The following is a 16,835-nucleotide window of genomic DNA, read 5'->3' as shown; positions in this document are numbered from 1 at the left end:
CTCAGTGTTGAATGGTTTTTAGTGCTAAACACCTGTTTCACTTCTCCGAAGTAACCTGAACGAGTGAGCCTTTGGATGTATTAATCGAAGCCCCATCCCTTACACAGCAGACACTTGAAACCTTTCAGGTCACTGTTCATAATTTTCTGTGCAATCATTTATGCCGAATCAATTTCAATTAAATCAATTAAAATGACAACCTGCAAAATTTCACAACATTGATTTAACAAGATTGAGATTACTCAGGGTATCTGGGGGCATCAAGAAGTGCTAGGCTGGCATTTTTGCTTCATTACGGTGTCAAGTTGGGAGATAAACAAATGTGATTTCTCAGTGCCCCCAAATCTCTGGTAGTTGGCTCAGCAAAACCACACCCCTCCCATTCCCAGCAGCCCCAAGAATGGAAAACGGGGGATGGAAAGTGATAACGATGTGTGATGAGCAAGCTATTAAGAGAAACCTTTTACTTGAACAGTCTCAAGCATTAACGCTGAAAAGTGCATCGGCATCACGAGTTTTTAAAAAAAGGAAAAACTGCACCTTTGGAAGAAGAGATGCTGCACAGCAGGCAGGCAGGTCAGAAGGAAAGGGTATTGGTTTTGGAGACAACTAGTTATCTTACCCGCTGTGGTGATTAATTTTCTGTGTCAACGTGACTGAGCCGTGGGGTGCTCAGATATTTGTCAATGTTATTTTTGAGTGCGGCTATGAGGGTGTTTCTGGATGAGATTAACATCTGAATAGGTAGCCCAGGAAAGCAGATTGCTCTCTCCAGCATGGGTGGGCCTCAACCAAGCAGTCAAAGGCAAATAGAACAAAAGGCTGATCCACCCTTAAGGGAAAGGGAACCCCTCCAGTCTGACGGCCTTGAGCTGGGATTTCTTTCCCTGTCCCTGGACTTAAACCAAAACACTGGCTCTTCTTGGGTTTTCAGCCAGTTTTCGGCCTGGAACTACACCACTGGCTCTGCTGGGTCTCCAGCTTACTGACTGCAGATCTTGGGACTTCTTAGCCCGCATAATCATGGGAGCCAATTCCTTATAATCAATCGAACAATCAATCAATCAATGCATCTCTCTCCCACCCTCTCTACCCTGGCTTATATATGTACCTCCCATATATCTATCTCCTATTGGTTCTATTTCTATGAAGAACCCTGTATACCCACTTTTTATTTTATCTTGGCCACACCTGTGGCATATGGAAGTTCCTGGGTCAGGGATCGAATCCAAGTCACAACTATGACCCATACCACAGCTGCAGCAATGCCAGATCTTTAACCCACTATGCCTGGGCCAGGGATTGAACCCAATGCCTCAACAGCAACCCAAGCTGCTGTAGAGACAATGCTGGATCCTTAACCTGCTACACTGCAGCGGGAACTCCTATATACCCACTTTTAAACTGTGTCCCACTGCAGCTCTCCAGGCCTGTTTCTTTACCTGTGGAACAGGGTTCCTGTGATCTACCCTGCAAAATTATCGTATGGCCTAAATATGGAATTTAACATGCCAAATGTGCCAACAGGCGCACAATCAATGCTAGCTCCTGACCTCCCCTCTGTGATACACTGGTAATCTGTGCCTTTGTACAGAAATAAAATAGTATCTAATGCTAACGTTCAGTATTAATGATTTTGAAAATGTCAGCCAAACTCCGAAACCACCACGGTTTCAGTTATGAATACCTAAACTGCTCTCCGTGGAGCTGAGGCGAGTACTCTTTCTCTCTTCCCCTCTTCTAGCTTAACAGGAGGTCCCACCATGGCAGCTCTGCCCTGATACCTGCCTCGCAGAGGCAATGGTGGAGGCTCCGTGTAATGTACTTTCTCCATGGCCCTGTGGGACCGCCCAAGAGGGCTTTCTATTTTGTCTGCAGGGAGGCGATGAGGGATGCCAGTGGTGGTGTCTCCTGAGAACTGTGGAGAAAGGGCCACGTCCTTAGGTCTCAGGGATGCTACCTGCCAGGACAGGTGAGCGTGTTAGAGGGGCTCCATTGCATCTGGGCTTTAAGGTGAGACACCCTCATGCACTCCAAGGGCTGACGCCTCCCTCTGAGTTATGATAAACAAGCTCGCTAAACCCAACGGGGGTTTTACTCTGATGCTCCAGAGGGCTGAGTGCTGGTGGACTGTGTGGGCTGAATCTACACTGTGCTGGGCGGTGGCCCTCAAGCTCTCATGAGTGAGTGTCACCTGGGGATGAAGCTGTGAAAAATGCTGCTGCCTAGGCTGGAGAGCCCAACCTGACAGTTCCAGGGTAGGGTCCAGAAATCTACATTTTGAAGAAGCAAGCCCATGGCAGGGAGGCCATGGACCTGGGGAGGGGACCGTGGTGCAGAGAAGGGAAGGCTGATGCCTGATGATCCCCTCGTTGGCTGTTTCTCTGTCAACCGCCCCAGGCTGCCTTGTCTCTTGAGTTCACTCCCCCACCCCCACTTCCGACCATCCTCATTCAGGCTGCTGTCATCTCCTGCACGGGTCAATGTTGCAGCCTCCTGCTGGGTGTCCAGCCCCCTGTCTTGTCCTTCTCCAGGGCATCGTCTCTTCTTCGGACACACAAATCTGACCAGGATGGCTCTGGCCCCGTACCCTTCAGGGTCTCCCCACGGTCTCGCCATCCCTTCACCCAACAGACAGAGCATTCGCATCACCCCTGGGTCCCTTTCTAGCCTCACCTCCAGCTGGCTTGCCTCCCTTCTTACTCCCTGCTCTCTCATCAAGCTAGCCTTCTTCTTGTCGCCAGAACGCACCAAGCTTCCTCTTCTACCCCGACCTCACCACAGGCTGTTCCCTCCCAAGGGACATCTTCTGAAGTCCCACTTGCCCTGGGTAATGCTTCTTCCTCTTTCAGATCTCAGCTTCCTGAGGGAGGCTTTTCCTGATCCTTCAGAATCAGGGAATTCCCTCTGCTGACTCACTCCCAGGCATAACAAACATCCCCTTTCACATCACTTGTCATGTTAACGACTCTTTGATGAGTACCTTCCCCATTAAATCATAAAATCCATGTTGGTGACAACTGTGTCCATCTAGCTTGGTGAGTTCCCCCAACACCCAGTAAAAAGGCTGACACATAGCAGGCACCCAGTAGTAAATCCACGATTTGTTAGTAAACCTGCTTTTAGGGCAAGGTGTGCCTCTCCAAGGCTCTTATCACCTTGGCAGTTTTACATTTGCTTGATGATTCAAGAGAAACACACTGTAACACCTGGCTCAGTTCAGAGGTCACTTTCTCTTGGAAATCTTCCTGATACATTCCTTTTAAATCAGATGCCCTTCCTCCTGGATCCTAGAATTCTACATTTACCTGTGTTACTCCTCCTGTCTCTTTGACTTCACAGTCATGGATAGGCATATACCTCCCTGTATCCCTAACACAGAGCATATCGTGCTGGGTCCATCTGTAGTAGGATCGCAGTAAACTTTTTAAAGATGAATTACTAGTGGATGGTGCAAATTCTACTATAAAGGGATAAACAAACAAAAAGGGATACTAAGAATGGAGGGGTTCTTTCAGGGGACAGAAGATTTTAATTCTTGGCTGGGGCACAAGGCTGGGCCATCGACAGTACAGTGGTGCATGTGGTGCCTTCTGGAATTGGCCCGGAGAAACTTGGATGAGAGAAGAACCTTGAACATCTACCCTGTCTAGAGCCTTACGCCAGGCACTGAGGATTGGTTGCCCTAAAGAAAAAAGCTACAGAGAAAGTAGATCATATACAACAGCACGGACAAGTTCTCAAGCCCATAGAAGGCATATTTCCCTATTTCTTCTTAGAAAAGCCAAAACAGCTCAGAGCATCCTTGAAAATGGATTTGATTTTCTCTCATCGGCTCCACATGCCATTGTCCTACTGCAATTACCTTTCTAAAAGCCCGCAGGAGATTTGAACATCATAGAGCCCAGATGGTAGCATCTAGACTTACCTCAAAGAAACGAACCCATGTCAGTGCTGGAAAACCTAGATGTCATCTTTCTCCAATGCAATATCAGTCATTCGAAATTCTCCAAATCCATAGTCAGAGCACAAGATGACATAACAATGCAATCTCATGGCCATCTTGAATTGTCCAAATCAGAGACAGCAAATGTATTTTTAATTTCATTTAGAACAAACATTTAATGTAAAGTGTCAATAGTTTAAAAAAAAAAATGAGGTTGGTGATTCCTGCCAAGGCAGACATGAAGCATTTGGAGTCTCTGGGGTTCCCTAATGATTGCTCTTCACCATGCAAAAAATGCCTTAGAACATTGGGTTGTGAGGAAGTAATGACAATGGTAATTCCTGATAGAGCAGTGCCCAAGCTAGAAAGATGTGTGAACACATCTACCATACTGCAGTGAGAGGGACCATCAGGGCACTGGAACGAGCAGGTATTTTTCTACCATGAAGACTGCAACAGATAAGGAGCAAGAGTCCACTGCAAGCCTCAGTACAGATAAAACACTTTCTTGAATGAACTTGCCCAGGATGAAAATGGAATAGGAGTGGACACTAGCTAGGGTGTATCTGTGACAATTCCAACCCTACTGCTGAACTGCCTGACAGGTGAGCTTCTTAATAATCTGCAAAGAAGTCTGTGCTTAGATCTCTACATATGAAGCTTATACCAATGAGGATTTCTCTGAAGGCTCAAAGACCTGATAAAATTAGAAATATTTGTGCAATAGGGTATGAAGACATTTAAATGCATTGGGGGAAAGCTTGAGAAGGTAGTGGGTTGAAGAAGTGCTGTCCTGGAGGCAGCTGGGAAGGGATGTGTGGTTGGTAGGGAATAATCAAATAACACCAACTGAAAAAGTGGTAATGAAAGACCCTGATGCCAGAGGAATCATCTGCTCACAATCCTATAAAATGATTCATTCAACATCCTCATCCACCGTGACCCCTGGGGCAATTAACTGGGTTTTAGGAGAAAAGCTTCATTCTACACTCAGTTGACAGTGTCACTCAGGAGAACACTGAAGTCTAGAAAATATTAAGCAAAACAACTCAAGGTAGGTGGAGTAGCGTATACATTTAAGAGCCCTTGACAAAGGTATATACATTTAAGAGCCACTGTGGTCATCTTTACCAGTCAGGTCAATATAAAAAAATCACAAACAAATAAAAGATTCTGGGCAATTTGCTCATGGATAATGCAAAGTGGCTTTGTAGCTATTCTCGTTCATTACAAATCCCTTAAAAAAAGGATATTGCATTCACTGTTTTGAGATGCCACTGAATATGAAATAGAGCTGGTAAATAAGAGAACAGGGCAACAATTACACTTAAATCAGCAACAATAAACAGAGGATCCACTTTCTGTAGACACTGTGCTAGGAGGCAGGAAACCCCAGCAAAGTCAGAGGACACTGAGGTTGCCATGTTCTGCAGGGGAGACAAAAGAGACACCAGGTCACCATGCCCTTAGACAAGCAGCTGCTCCTGCTTCAAGCCAACCCATGTCCATCTGTTAAAACTTTTATCCTTTTAAGATCTAGTCTGTGAACTACACCTTCAGCAAATCTTCCTTTATCCCTCTCCCATCCCCAATTCCCAGATGAGTTTAAGTTCTAGTTCTATGCTGTCACTATGCATCTCTGTATCTCTACAATGGCATACATGTCCTTTCCTCACTGCTAGACTGGGTGATCCTTTTTTTTTTTTTTTTTTTTTTAATTTTTCATGGCTGCACCCATGGTATAAGGAAGTATGGAAGCTCCTGGGCCAGGGACTGAATCTGAGCCATAGGTGCAACCTATGCCGCAGCTGCGGCAATACTGGATCCTTTAGCCCACTGTAAGGGGCTGGGGATCAAACCCATGCCTCTGCAGTGACCTGAGCTGCTGCAGTTGGAGTCTTAAGCCACTGCACCACAGTGGGAACTTCTGGATGCTCCTTTTTATCCCTAGTACCTAACACAGAGCCTATTGCTCATTGGCTGGGAGAACAAATAGATAATCAATGGATACTGTGTAAAGAATAGATAATTAGTGTGAACAAAGTGCTTAGTGATAAAGAAGAGAGAATGACTGCTTCTGCCTGAGAGATGGGCACGGCTTCTCAGAAGAGGTGATATCTCCTTATGCCTTGGTCTTTTCATGAGTATTATTACACCACGGACAACAACCCTGTGAAATGGATCCTACCCCCATTTTTACAACTAGCGAATCTTAATCTCTGACAAGTAACTTGCCCAAAGTTAATACACCTATGAATTGCTTTCAAATGGCTTCCTATGGAATGCTAAAGAATTATTCTGTAGGCAACTGGGAGCCATCAAATGTTTTAAGGAGGAAAAAAGGTCATCAGAAATATATTTAAATTAACTCTGGCAGCAGGAGTAGGAAGTTAATTAAAAGGAGAATGAATGGGGCAGGGCAGAGACTAGAGATCAAAGAATAACTAGTAGGTTATTCTAATGGCTTGGGAAAGAGCCAGAGAGGGATAATTTAACACAGCAGCAAGGGTGTGGATGAGGCAGGGAAAGACTGGAAAGCCATTTTACAAGCAGATTTCAAAGGATTTGGTCACTGATGACATGTAAGTGGGGAGTGGAAAGAAGTAATCACAGGTGACTCTGAACCTTCTTTGCTAGGTGATGGAATGCATCAAGCATTAATAACCTTGAGAGGAAACACAGAGAGAAGAAGAGGGTGGGGAGGTGTGAATAAGACGATGGAGTTGACTTTAGATATTTTTAACTTGAGATGTCAGTGGAATATTCGAGGTTCACAGGGATATTAAAGTGAGGAACTGAAGCTTCATAGAGGCCTAACATGCATTTGAGAGTAACTCTGAAGTAGGGGGTGATTAAAGCAACGGGAGTGGGTGCAATCCTCCAGGAAGCATGCAAGATGAGAAGAGGCAGGAGAACCTGTCCCCAGGGGCATGAACATTGGCGGAGTGGCGGAGGAGGGTGGTGTGTTACCAGCCTGAGGAAGAGCCATTAGAAAGAGAATGGAACCGAGAGAGTCATTACAAGGCCCATGAACTAGAGGAGCACCAAGGAGGAAAAGCTGACTGCTATCCAATGACAAAGCAGAAGAGCCAAGCAGGAAGAGAACTGATGTGTGAGCATCAGATTTATAACACCAGTGACAGAGCTGAATAACACATATGGAGAAGCCTGGATGTGTGTATAGTATGATTTGAGAGATACTAGAAAGGGCTATTAGACATACCTCATGTATGCATATAAGGGAATATGATTGGCTCATGTTTTCTCTCCCAGGAGCTGGAAGTATTAGACTTTCTTCCTCAGAAAAGAGACAAAAGAAGTACTTACTTCTCAATGACAACTGGGGAAAACCATGACCTATTGCCTGTACATAGATGCTAATTTTTTGTATTGTGTGCACTGTAGACATGTTTAACTTGAACTTGCTTTGAGACAATTTACTAGATATGCCCAGGGAAGCAGGGCCTTCTTAAAATAATGGTGGCTCCAAGCAATGCTAGGGAGGACTTCTGTAATGGTGTAATGATTTTCAGAAAACCTCCAATATTTTTATATGTACTAAAGCCAGTCTCCAATGTCGTTATTCTTTTTATTACTATTTTTTTAAAATCAGAAGAATACTGGTCTGGCAGTTTCTTATCAAATTAAATGTATAATTATGATACAATCCAGCAATCCCACCTCTCAGTACTTATCTAATGAATGAAAACTGACGTTTATATAAACACCTGTATGTGAATGCTTTCAGTAGTTTTATTAGCATTTGCCAAAATTGGAAACAACCCAGATGTCCTTCAAATGGGGAAGGGATAAACAAACTGTGGTATATCCATCCCGAGTCAATACTAAACAATCAAAGTGAAGGAACTAGTGACACACACCCTCAGCTTTGATAAGTCTCTGCATTATAGCAAGTGAAAGAAGCTCTTCCCTTTATATGACATTATGGAAAGGGCAAAACTATAGGAACAGAACACAGTGACTTCCAGAGACTGGGGGTAAGGAGAGGTCTTGAGAAGAAGGGGATGCCAGGAGCAGCAGTTTTTTGAGTTATGGAACTTTTATATCTCAACTGGGGTAATGGTTATACAACTGTATGTACTTGTTAAAATCTGCAGAACTGTACACTAAAAATGGTAAATTTTACTGAATGTAAAGTATATTTTATTAAAAACAAGGAGAGAGAAGAACACCTGCCTGGGAATTAAGAGAACTGGAATCCAGTTTCAGTTCTGCCACTGACTAGCTGTGTAATCATGGACTACCCTCTAACCCTCTTGGGGTCTTGGTGCCCAAATCTGTAAAATGAGATTAGAAAGTTTCTCAAAGAGTCTACTGCAATGCTCTACAAAGACTTCCTTCTTTAAGCAAGGAGGTGGACCAGATGGCCTATTCTAGTTCAGATGGCCTACTTCAGTTGCTGAAGTATCACTGTGGGGGTGACTGGACTAAAATACTCAGTCTGTACACATGGTTCTGAAAAGTCTTCTTGGATTAGAAAGTAGTGTTTCTAATTTGTGCTGTTCCATAAGATGGAGCTTTGGAAAAGTCCATCTGGCCATCTAATTCACAACTGAAATTTGACACATATATTTGGACAACGGGAAACACTAATGTTTAATGAGCTATAACTGGCCTTGGTAAACAATCATATTCTTGATTTTTTTTGCATTTTGTCGGCACTAATTAAAAAGGCCTTTGAAGATGGCAGCGTTGACTGTCTTCATTTAGCTTATCCTCCAGTTGGAACATTGCTTTCTACTGCTTGAATTTACCCTTGAGGACACAGGTTCAATCCCTGGCCTCACTCAGTGAGCTAAGGATCTGGCGTTGCTGTGAGCTCTGGTGTAGGTCACAAACACGGCTTGGATCCCACATTGCTGTGGCTGTGGTGTAGGCCGTCAGCCACAGCTCCGATCCGACCCCGAGCCTGGGAACTTCCATATGCTGAAAGTGTGGACCTAAAAAGAAAAAAAGACATTGGAAGAGATGTCCCAAGAGCAGCACCGTATTATAGTGTCCCTGGGTTAGAGGGAAGGATTTTCAGCTCGAAAGGGAAGATACTAGGAATAAAAAAAATAACCTTTTTTCTTTTCCATTATGGCTTACTATAGGGTATTGAATACCATTCCCTGTTTTATACAGGGGGACCCTTTTGTTTATCCACTCTTCTTTAGTTTTTAAATTTTTAAAATTATGGTTGACTTACAACGTTGTGCCAATTTCTGCTGTACAGCAAAGTGACTCAGCCATATATATATATACACGCATTCTTTTTTAATATTATTTTCTATCAGAGTCTATCCCAGGAGATTGGATATAGTTCCTTGTACTTGTAGGACCCTGTTGTTTACAAAAAAATGATCTTGCTGATGATGTCATAAGTTTACATTTTTTGACCTTGTAAAAAATGATTCACAATGTATGGCCCAGAAATTGTGCTTATAAATAAAGTTTTATTGGTTTACTTCACACAGTTAATTTAAGATTGTCTGTGTTTGCTCTCCCATGATGGAGTGGTTACTTACAACAGACACTATACGGACTGCAGAGTCTAAAACACTCTTTAGAGAATAAGTCTGCCAACCTACCTTCCTAGAATATGCCATGCTATATAGTTTCCACACAAAACCTCATGTATTCCTCACATTATTGCCATGAAATAGGAATTAATATCCTCATTTGACAGATCAGCGGTGATGAAGTGTAATGGATAAAAGACTGCTGTGGAGACAGACAGACCTGTACTATGCTTTTTAACAGCTATCTGCCATTGGGTCTGTTATTTAAATTCTCTGTGCTCCATTTCCCCATATGTAAATTGAGGCTAACCACAGTCCTGATTATGGTAGGGTAAATGTCAAGAGTTGATGGGACAATTAGTGCATCGCTTTGCATATAGTAAACATTTAATACTCATTAGCTATATGAAAAATAACTTTCCGTATCTCTGGGATGTTTTTCTTCTTAGAAATACCACCCAGCATGAAAGAGCTAAGGATGTCCCGCATATGCTTGATTATAGATTAATCTGACGGATCCCAAAATAATTTGCACTACTTCTGTGTGTTACATAAGGCAACTTTTTTTTCCTCCTGTCTCTCATGAACCAAGCAAAAGGAAAAGTATAATAATGATGTTTCCAGCTCTGTACTGCATTTTCCAAAAGTCAGCCGGAGGTGCCCTGACACGGCCGAACTTCTTGCAGGAACATGTGAGCAAGCAAGACCACCTGGCCAAGATAGACATCCTGGCCACTCCATGGACAGGACACAGAAGACCGAAAAGCTGCATGGAGGAAGGACCCAGCTCAAAGGCACCAAAGAGAAAAACAATAAAGCAGGGCCAAACATTGATTGTGGTGCTTGCAAATGTCCAGTAATTATAGGGCCCTTGTGAATAGAGACATGGAAATCAGGGGCTGGTATTTTAGCTGAAGGATCATTCTGGCTTTAGATAACGAGCCATTTCAGGAATTTTTGTCATGAATCATTGATGGTGTCTCTAAACTGATGTATTTACTATGGATCTGCTACACATATTTTTTAAATACTTTATAGTTTTTGTCTTTGGTTGGTCTCCAGAAGGAGGATTGCAAGAAAAAGGAGGGCAGAGACTCCATCTTCCCTGTGTTCCAATAACCCATAGTGGCTGGCTGAAGCACCCCCCCCCCCCCCGGCCACTTGTAACAGTCTTGGGCCTATTGCTATCATGGGGCTCCTAGCCGACTGAGTGAAAATGACTGGTGTAGAATGAAAAGCATGAGACAAGTTTTAAAACATGAATCAAAAATTGGAAAATTAGGCTTGATTATCTATTAGATTATTGCCTCTAGAAACATGGTGGAAGGAGCTTTGAGATGGGTGTATCTAAAGTGGAGGTCTGATTACAAACTGATATAACTGATGGGATATGTGCATAAGTTCTTCATCCACAGGAATGCTGTTTCCATGAGAGAAAAATCTTTAGAATTCATTCATCTGTTTCATTTATTCATTTGTTTGGCGTTGATTTCCAAGTGTGCAGCAGGTTTTTTTTTTTTTGAATGCCTCCAGTGGGGACAAGACTTCATCCTTTGAAGATGGAGTTCCTCTTAAGAAGTGGCAGTCAAATATTCAGCTTTATATTGTTTTATTTTTAAATTAAATTTTTCTTTTTGGCCATGCCCACAGCATGCAGAAGGTCCTGGGCCGGGGACTGAACCCAAGCCACAGCAGGGACAACACTGAATCCTTAACTGCTAGGCTACCAGAGAACTCCAGTATTTAGCTTTAGATCTTATAAATAACTTCACAAGTCTCAAGCTTGGTGAAACATGGTGGGTCCAAGATGAAGCTTGAAGAAAACCAAATAACCTAATTGAAAAATGAGTAAAGGATCCAAACAGATGTTTATTCAGAGAAGATACACAAATGGCCAATAAACACTAGAAAAGGTTCTCAACATGATTAGCCATCAGGGAAATGCCAATCAGAAGCACCATGACATACCACTCTACACATTATGAGAATGCTTATAGCAAAAAAGATAGACAATAACCACCGTTGGCAAAGAGTATGGAGAAATGGAGACCCTCATATGCTGCTTGTGGGAATATTAACTGATGCACCTGCTTTGGAAAACAATCTGACAGCTCCTCTAGTGGTCACACATGCAGTTACCATATGACTCAGAAATTTCATGCTCAGGTATATACTCAAGAGAAATGAAAACAGGTCTGCGCAAAAACTTATGCAAGAATGTTCAAAACAACATTACTAATGATAACCAAGATTCAGAAACAATCCAAATGTCCATCCACTGATAAATGGATAAGTAAAACGTGATCACTCATATGATCATTATTTGGCAATAAAAAGAAATATTGACACATGCTCAGAACATGAGTGAACATAAGAAATGTCATTCCAAAGGAAAGTAGCCAATTGCAAGAGACCACGTATTGAATAATTTCATCCATGGGGAATGTCTAGAATAGGCAAATAGACAGAAAGCAGATTATTGTTTCTAAGGGCTGGTGGTTAAAAGGATATTGGGAGGAAATGGAGAATGACTTTTAATGGGTACCAGGTTTCTTTTGCAGATGATGAAAGTGTTTTGATATTAATTCTGGTGATGGTTGCACAACTCTGTACCTGTACTAAAAACAACTGAATTTACCCTTTAAGTGGGAAAACTGCAAGTCCTGTGAATAGTATCTCAATAAAGGATATTACAAAAATAAGGCTTGGTTATAAATCACTGAGGTTGATTTACTTTTGTGGCTTCTATTACTGCCTGCTAACTACGTTCTGTACTTAGTGTCACATGGCACTGAGCGGTGTATGTATTTTGGCTCCTTTCATTCTTACAACGTCCCTATGAGGTGATTCGATTTGTTGATCTCACTTTTCAGGAATTAGGAAACTGGAACACAGAGAGATTAAGTAACTTCCCTGAAATAACACAGCAGTAAGTGTTGGAGCCAAGATTAAAAATTCAGGTCTGTCTGATGCTAAACGTCACTCTTTCTCCTTCTCCTTGTTTTTTTCTAAAAAAACCTTTGTTCTTTTAAGCAGTTAACACACATTTCAAGGTATATAAAGTGACTTATAAAGCATACATCTCCTCTCTGTTCACCTTCTTCCCTGTCCCGTGGGTAGAGCTTGTATTAGCCTCTTGTGCATCAGTATTTCCCCACGTAAACAAAGCACTTATGGATACACACGATTATTTCTCCCTCTTCGATTCGCCACCGCAGCATATGCTATACCTTGTTCTCCACCTTGCTTTTTCCACTTCACCCAGCATCTCAGAGACCCTTCCATATTACTCTTCTTCAGTCTTGTGTTTCTAACTTCAGAATATACTTCAGGGCCTGGAGGTACCATGACTTATTTAGCTGGTCTCCTAATGATGGACATTTAGGGTCGTCCTCAACTTTTGCTATTCAATTAAAGCTTGGGTCTTGACATTGCCTCCAAAAGCCAGAAGGAAACACATAAGGAATTTAATCAATCATTTGTAAAATAAATCCCTTTCCTAAAAATAGACTACTTTGAAAGCAATGACTCTCATTTAAAGGCACCCATTGGTAAATATTTCTTAAAAACAAACAAAAAACGAATCACATCACAGCAGAGGCATAGTCCCATGCGAGTTGGGAAAGATATTATTATCTCTAGAGACCAGAGGGGTGAGTTATACCCTTAAAAAGGAAAGCCCAGGGATTTCCAAAACCTAAGTCATAGTCTAAGACACCGGTTTATATTTATTTAGCATATTATTTCCACTGATTAATATTTTCAGAGATGCGCCATCAAATATTCAACCCTGAATCACAAATCACCCCCCTGATGCTTTCCATATGATACAGATGTTAAGCCACTTGGTTTACTTGGGTGGAATGGAGTCACTGTTCTTATTACAGTAAACTTAGACACCACATACTTTAAGGCGACTCCAACTGTCTTTAGAATTTCTATTATTAGTCCTAAGTATGATGTGTCAATTTTTGTTTCACTTTTTGAAAAAAGAAACCATTACTTCAGCAAGGCTATGGATTTTCAAAGGCTGTCTGACATGAAATGAGTTTGAACATTAACGTGGAAAGGACAAGCAATAAAAAAAGATAATACAAGTGCAGACAAAATACCCAAGAGCTAGACAACGTGATCTCTTCTAAAGGGAATGCAAGGAAAGAATTCAAAAGGCAGAGCTTTTCAAAGCAGAAGAAAATGACAACAACTGAATTGAAAAGGCTGAACTTAGCATTACCTTCCCAGAACACAAACATGTATTTAGCTTAATAGAGTTGAGTACTATCTCAGGAAAAATCTTATATATTATGCATCTAGGGCAATGAAAGCTGTAGAAAATGATTTTGCAAAGCAAACATGCTGCAGGCTGACAGTAGCAGAGGGGGGAAAAAATTAAAGGCACATGTGATGAGTTCAGGTCTCATTCTATATGTCACCATGGGAGGAAAATGAAAGAGCAGAGGAAACCCCAGACACTAAACAGAAGTGGGCAGAACGACGCTTGTGACTGAAGCTTAAAAAATTTATCTGCATGTTCTGATATTAGTAATATGGATTTATACTTGGAAGTTTGGAAAACTTAGAAAAATATAAAGAAAACAATTAAAATCACCAACCACCTAAAGAGAACCATTATCAAAATACTGATAAATCAACTTGCATCCCCTTTTCTATGTGCTATAAAAAATATTCTTGTTACAAAATTGGGCTCCTATTAAAAATAAAATTTTATATATGGCCTTTTCCCCCAACTTCCTATTACTTCTTGAGGACTTTTCCACATTGTCATGCATTCCTTGAAGATATAATTTCAATGACTATATTGTAGCTTCTGAATTTAAACAGAATTATATGATTCTTCCCATACTGCTGAACCTCTAAGTTACTTCTAACTTTTCAGTTTTATCAAGAGCACTAAGATGAATGTTCTTGTGATAAATCTTTGGCTCTCTATTTACTTTTTTTTTTTTGGCTGTGCCTGCAGCTTGTGAAAGTTCTGGTGCCAGGGCTTGAACCCACAACACAGGAGTGACCTGAGCCACAGCAGTGACAGTGCTGGATCCTTAACCTGCTAAGCTACCAGGGAACTTCTGGATCTCTGTTTCTTTCTCTCTTTTTTCTTTTTAGGGCCACACCTGCGGCCTATGGAGGTTCCCAGGCTAGGGGTTGAATCAGAGCTGTAGCCCACTGGCCTACACCACAGCCACAGCAACGCCAGATCTGAGCTGCGTCTGCAACCTATACCACAGCTCACGGCAATGCCAGATCTCAGACTGAGTGAGGCCAGGATTGAACCTGTGTCCTCATCGATGTTAGATTTGTCTCTGCTGAGCCATGACGGGAACTCCTAGACCTCTGTTTACTTCTTAAAAGAAACTTAAAAATATATCAGCATGTTAGATTCACATTTCAGTCACTCAACATACCCATACCTGTAAATTTACCACTGGAAGTCTCTGGAGACTGATGCAAATAATGCATACCAAATAAACAATATCATTTTCATATCACTTGAAGTCTATACTTATCCTTCTGGAGCAGTCATTTTTCAGGCAGTACATTATTTCCTCTAGGCAAACAGACTATTACTGGGTTAATCTAAACGCAATAACATGAAACTTGGCTGACCCAGTTTCTCCAATATCAGCATGCATGCAATTACAATATCCTGCAGATTGAAAAATACCCAAGGCTCTCAAAAATACATATTTTATCATCCTTTCATTTAAAACAGCTGTACAATGGGCATTAAAACAAAACAAATAAAGGGTTATAGCCAACAGAGGTTGACAGTAACCAAATCTTACCTACACTTACAAGTTACACATAGTGTGACTTAAAGGTTTCTTCAAAGCCAGCTTTATTCTGTCACTTCCAGTTATAGGGCTTTTAAGTGCTCTCAACATATTGAAAGTATTAGTGATTCTTGTTTAGAACTATATGGTTGTAATATTCCAGTTTTAAATTCCCTAGAGTCTATTTAAAAAAAATTATTCTATTTTGTTTGTAAGATGCTAAATAGGATTCTCAAAATTTCTAAAGAGTGTGTGTATTCTTATTTATACATATAGACACCTACCTCTAAAATACTTTTCTCCCATTAGTCAGTGAAAAGCAAAGTAAAGCAAAACCCAACAAAAATTCCGCTTATATCACAGTCATATTAACTATGGAATCACTCAAATTCCAAGGCCACCTCAGAATTGGTAGTCAGACCAAAATAGCTTGGGCTGCACTGTACAGTTGGGCAGACTGCACACTGTACAATTCTAGGGGGTGCGATCGTATCCTGATCTATGAAAATGATACTCCTGGGGGGTTGTGTGGCCTACAACCTATATAGCTATATGTGGTAACCTTGAAATTAGCTCAGATAATTCTGCCTGCTCGTTCATGACTTATCTGTACATCCTTCCCTATGTGAGCTATGGAAAAGAGAAGTTCTAGGAGGGAAGTGGACTTTTAATCTACATTCTTTTTTTTTTTTTTTTTAAATAAAGGAAATTCTGCAAAAATAAGACAAAGCAAACCAGGAGCAATTTTTCCCTGGCTCCCCTCTGTCACGACGGTAGTGGTTTTTTTCCTCCTGTCTTCCCTCCCATCCACCCACTAGGCAGCAGCAGGATACCTTGTGTGAGTAACTGTAGGTTTCTGACTTCTTCTCGCACCTTCAGCTGGAGCACCTGTTGTAGGATGTGCTGCCGGAGGTTCTCCTGGGCAATCCCCATTCGCTCGAGCTTTTTGTCTGTAAGTCTCAGCAGGGCGCGCCCTGCAGGGTTTCAAGAAATAAAAGGAAAAGCAAGTGAGCAATGTCTGGAAAAGGAGTTCCATCTTCCTCTTGGCTGATCTTCCTCTTGCCCTAACAGAAGTTTCCATCTAAACACAGACACTTTGGCACAGAGAGTCCTCCATTAGGCCTGCTGACAGGAAGAGATAAGCAGGATGAAAAAGTGTTCCACAAATTTTAAAAAAGAACCTCAATTTTTATCTAATATTGGAAATTCCCAACTGACCTGTACATTGAGTTAAATAAAGCAGCAAAATTTTAACCTGGGTATGTGGGTCAAGATTGCAGGTTTCCATAGAAACAATGCTCTTTGCTGGGTGATGGGTTCTGAGGCTTGCCTAGAAGAGCCCATGTCACTGACAAGCCAGCTGAAGACCTAGGCACTCTAAGTGCGGAGGAACTCCAGCAATGTTTAACTTGGGTTTAATAAGGTTTCTGTGAGACATGCATTTAAAGTTGCAGTTTTAGGAGTTCCCATTGTAGCTCAGCAGTAATGAACCCAACTAGGATCCATGAGCATGCGGGTTCAATCCCTGGCCTTGCTCAGTAGGTTAAGGATCTGGCATTGCCATGAGCTGGTGGA

The 16,835-nt window shown here is 41.7% G+C and overlaps 1 protein-coding gene across 6 annotated transcripts in view; it reads right to left on the bottom strand.

Moving 5' to 3' along the window:
• The window catches only part of SAMD12 (sterile alpha motif domain containing 12), a 427,734-nt gene that overhangs the window by 173,623 nt on the left and 237,276 nt on the right, over nt 1-16,835 (bottom strand). For all 6 annotated transcript variants that reach the window (XR_014843452.1, XR_014843451.1, XR_014843450.1 and 3 more), the window contains one exon: nt 16,094-16,234. Coding sequence is in view for 3 of the 6 variants with exons in the window: in XM_085021822.1 (XP_084877948.1) it covers nt 16,094-16,234 (141 nt within the window). In the remaining 3 variants the exon portion in view is untranslated. The remainder of the gene's footprint in view (nt 1-16,093; nt 16,235-16,835) is intronic.

This window comes from Sus scrofa, chromosome 4, assembly GCF_054392235.1.
Source record: "Sus scrofa isolate SSC_HxYL_T2T_F1_AM1 chromosome 4, Sscrofa_HxYL_maternal_Yorkshire_Landrace_v2.0, whole genome shotgun sequence".
Taxonomy (NCBI): Eukaryota; Metazoa; Chordata; class Mammalia; order Artiodactyla; family Suidae; genus Sus; species Sus scrofa.
Note: the sequence above shows the minus strand (reverse complement) of the source record. Positions and strands in the feature narration are given on the sequence as shown.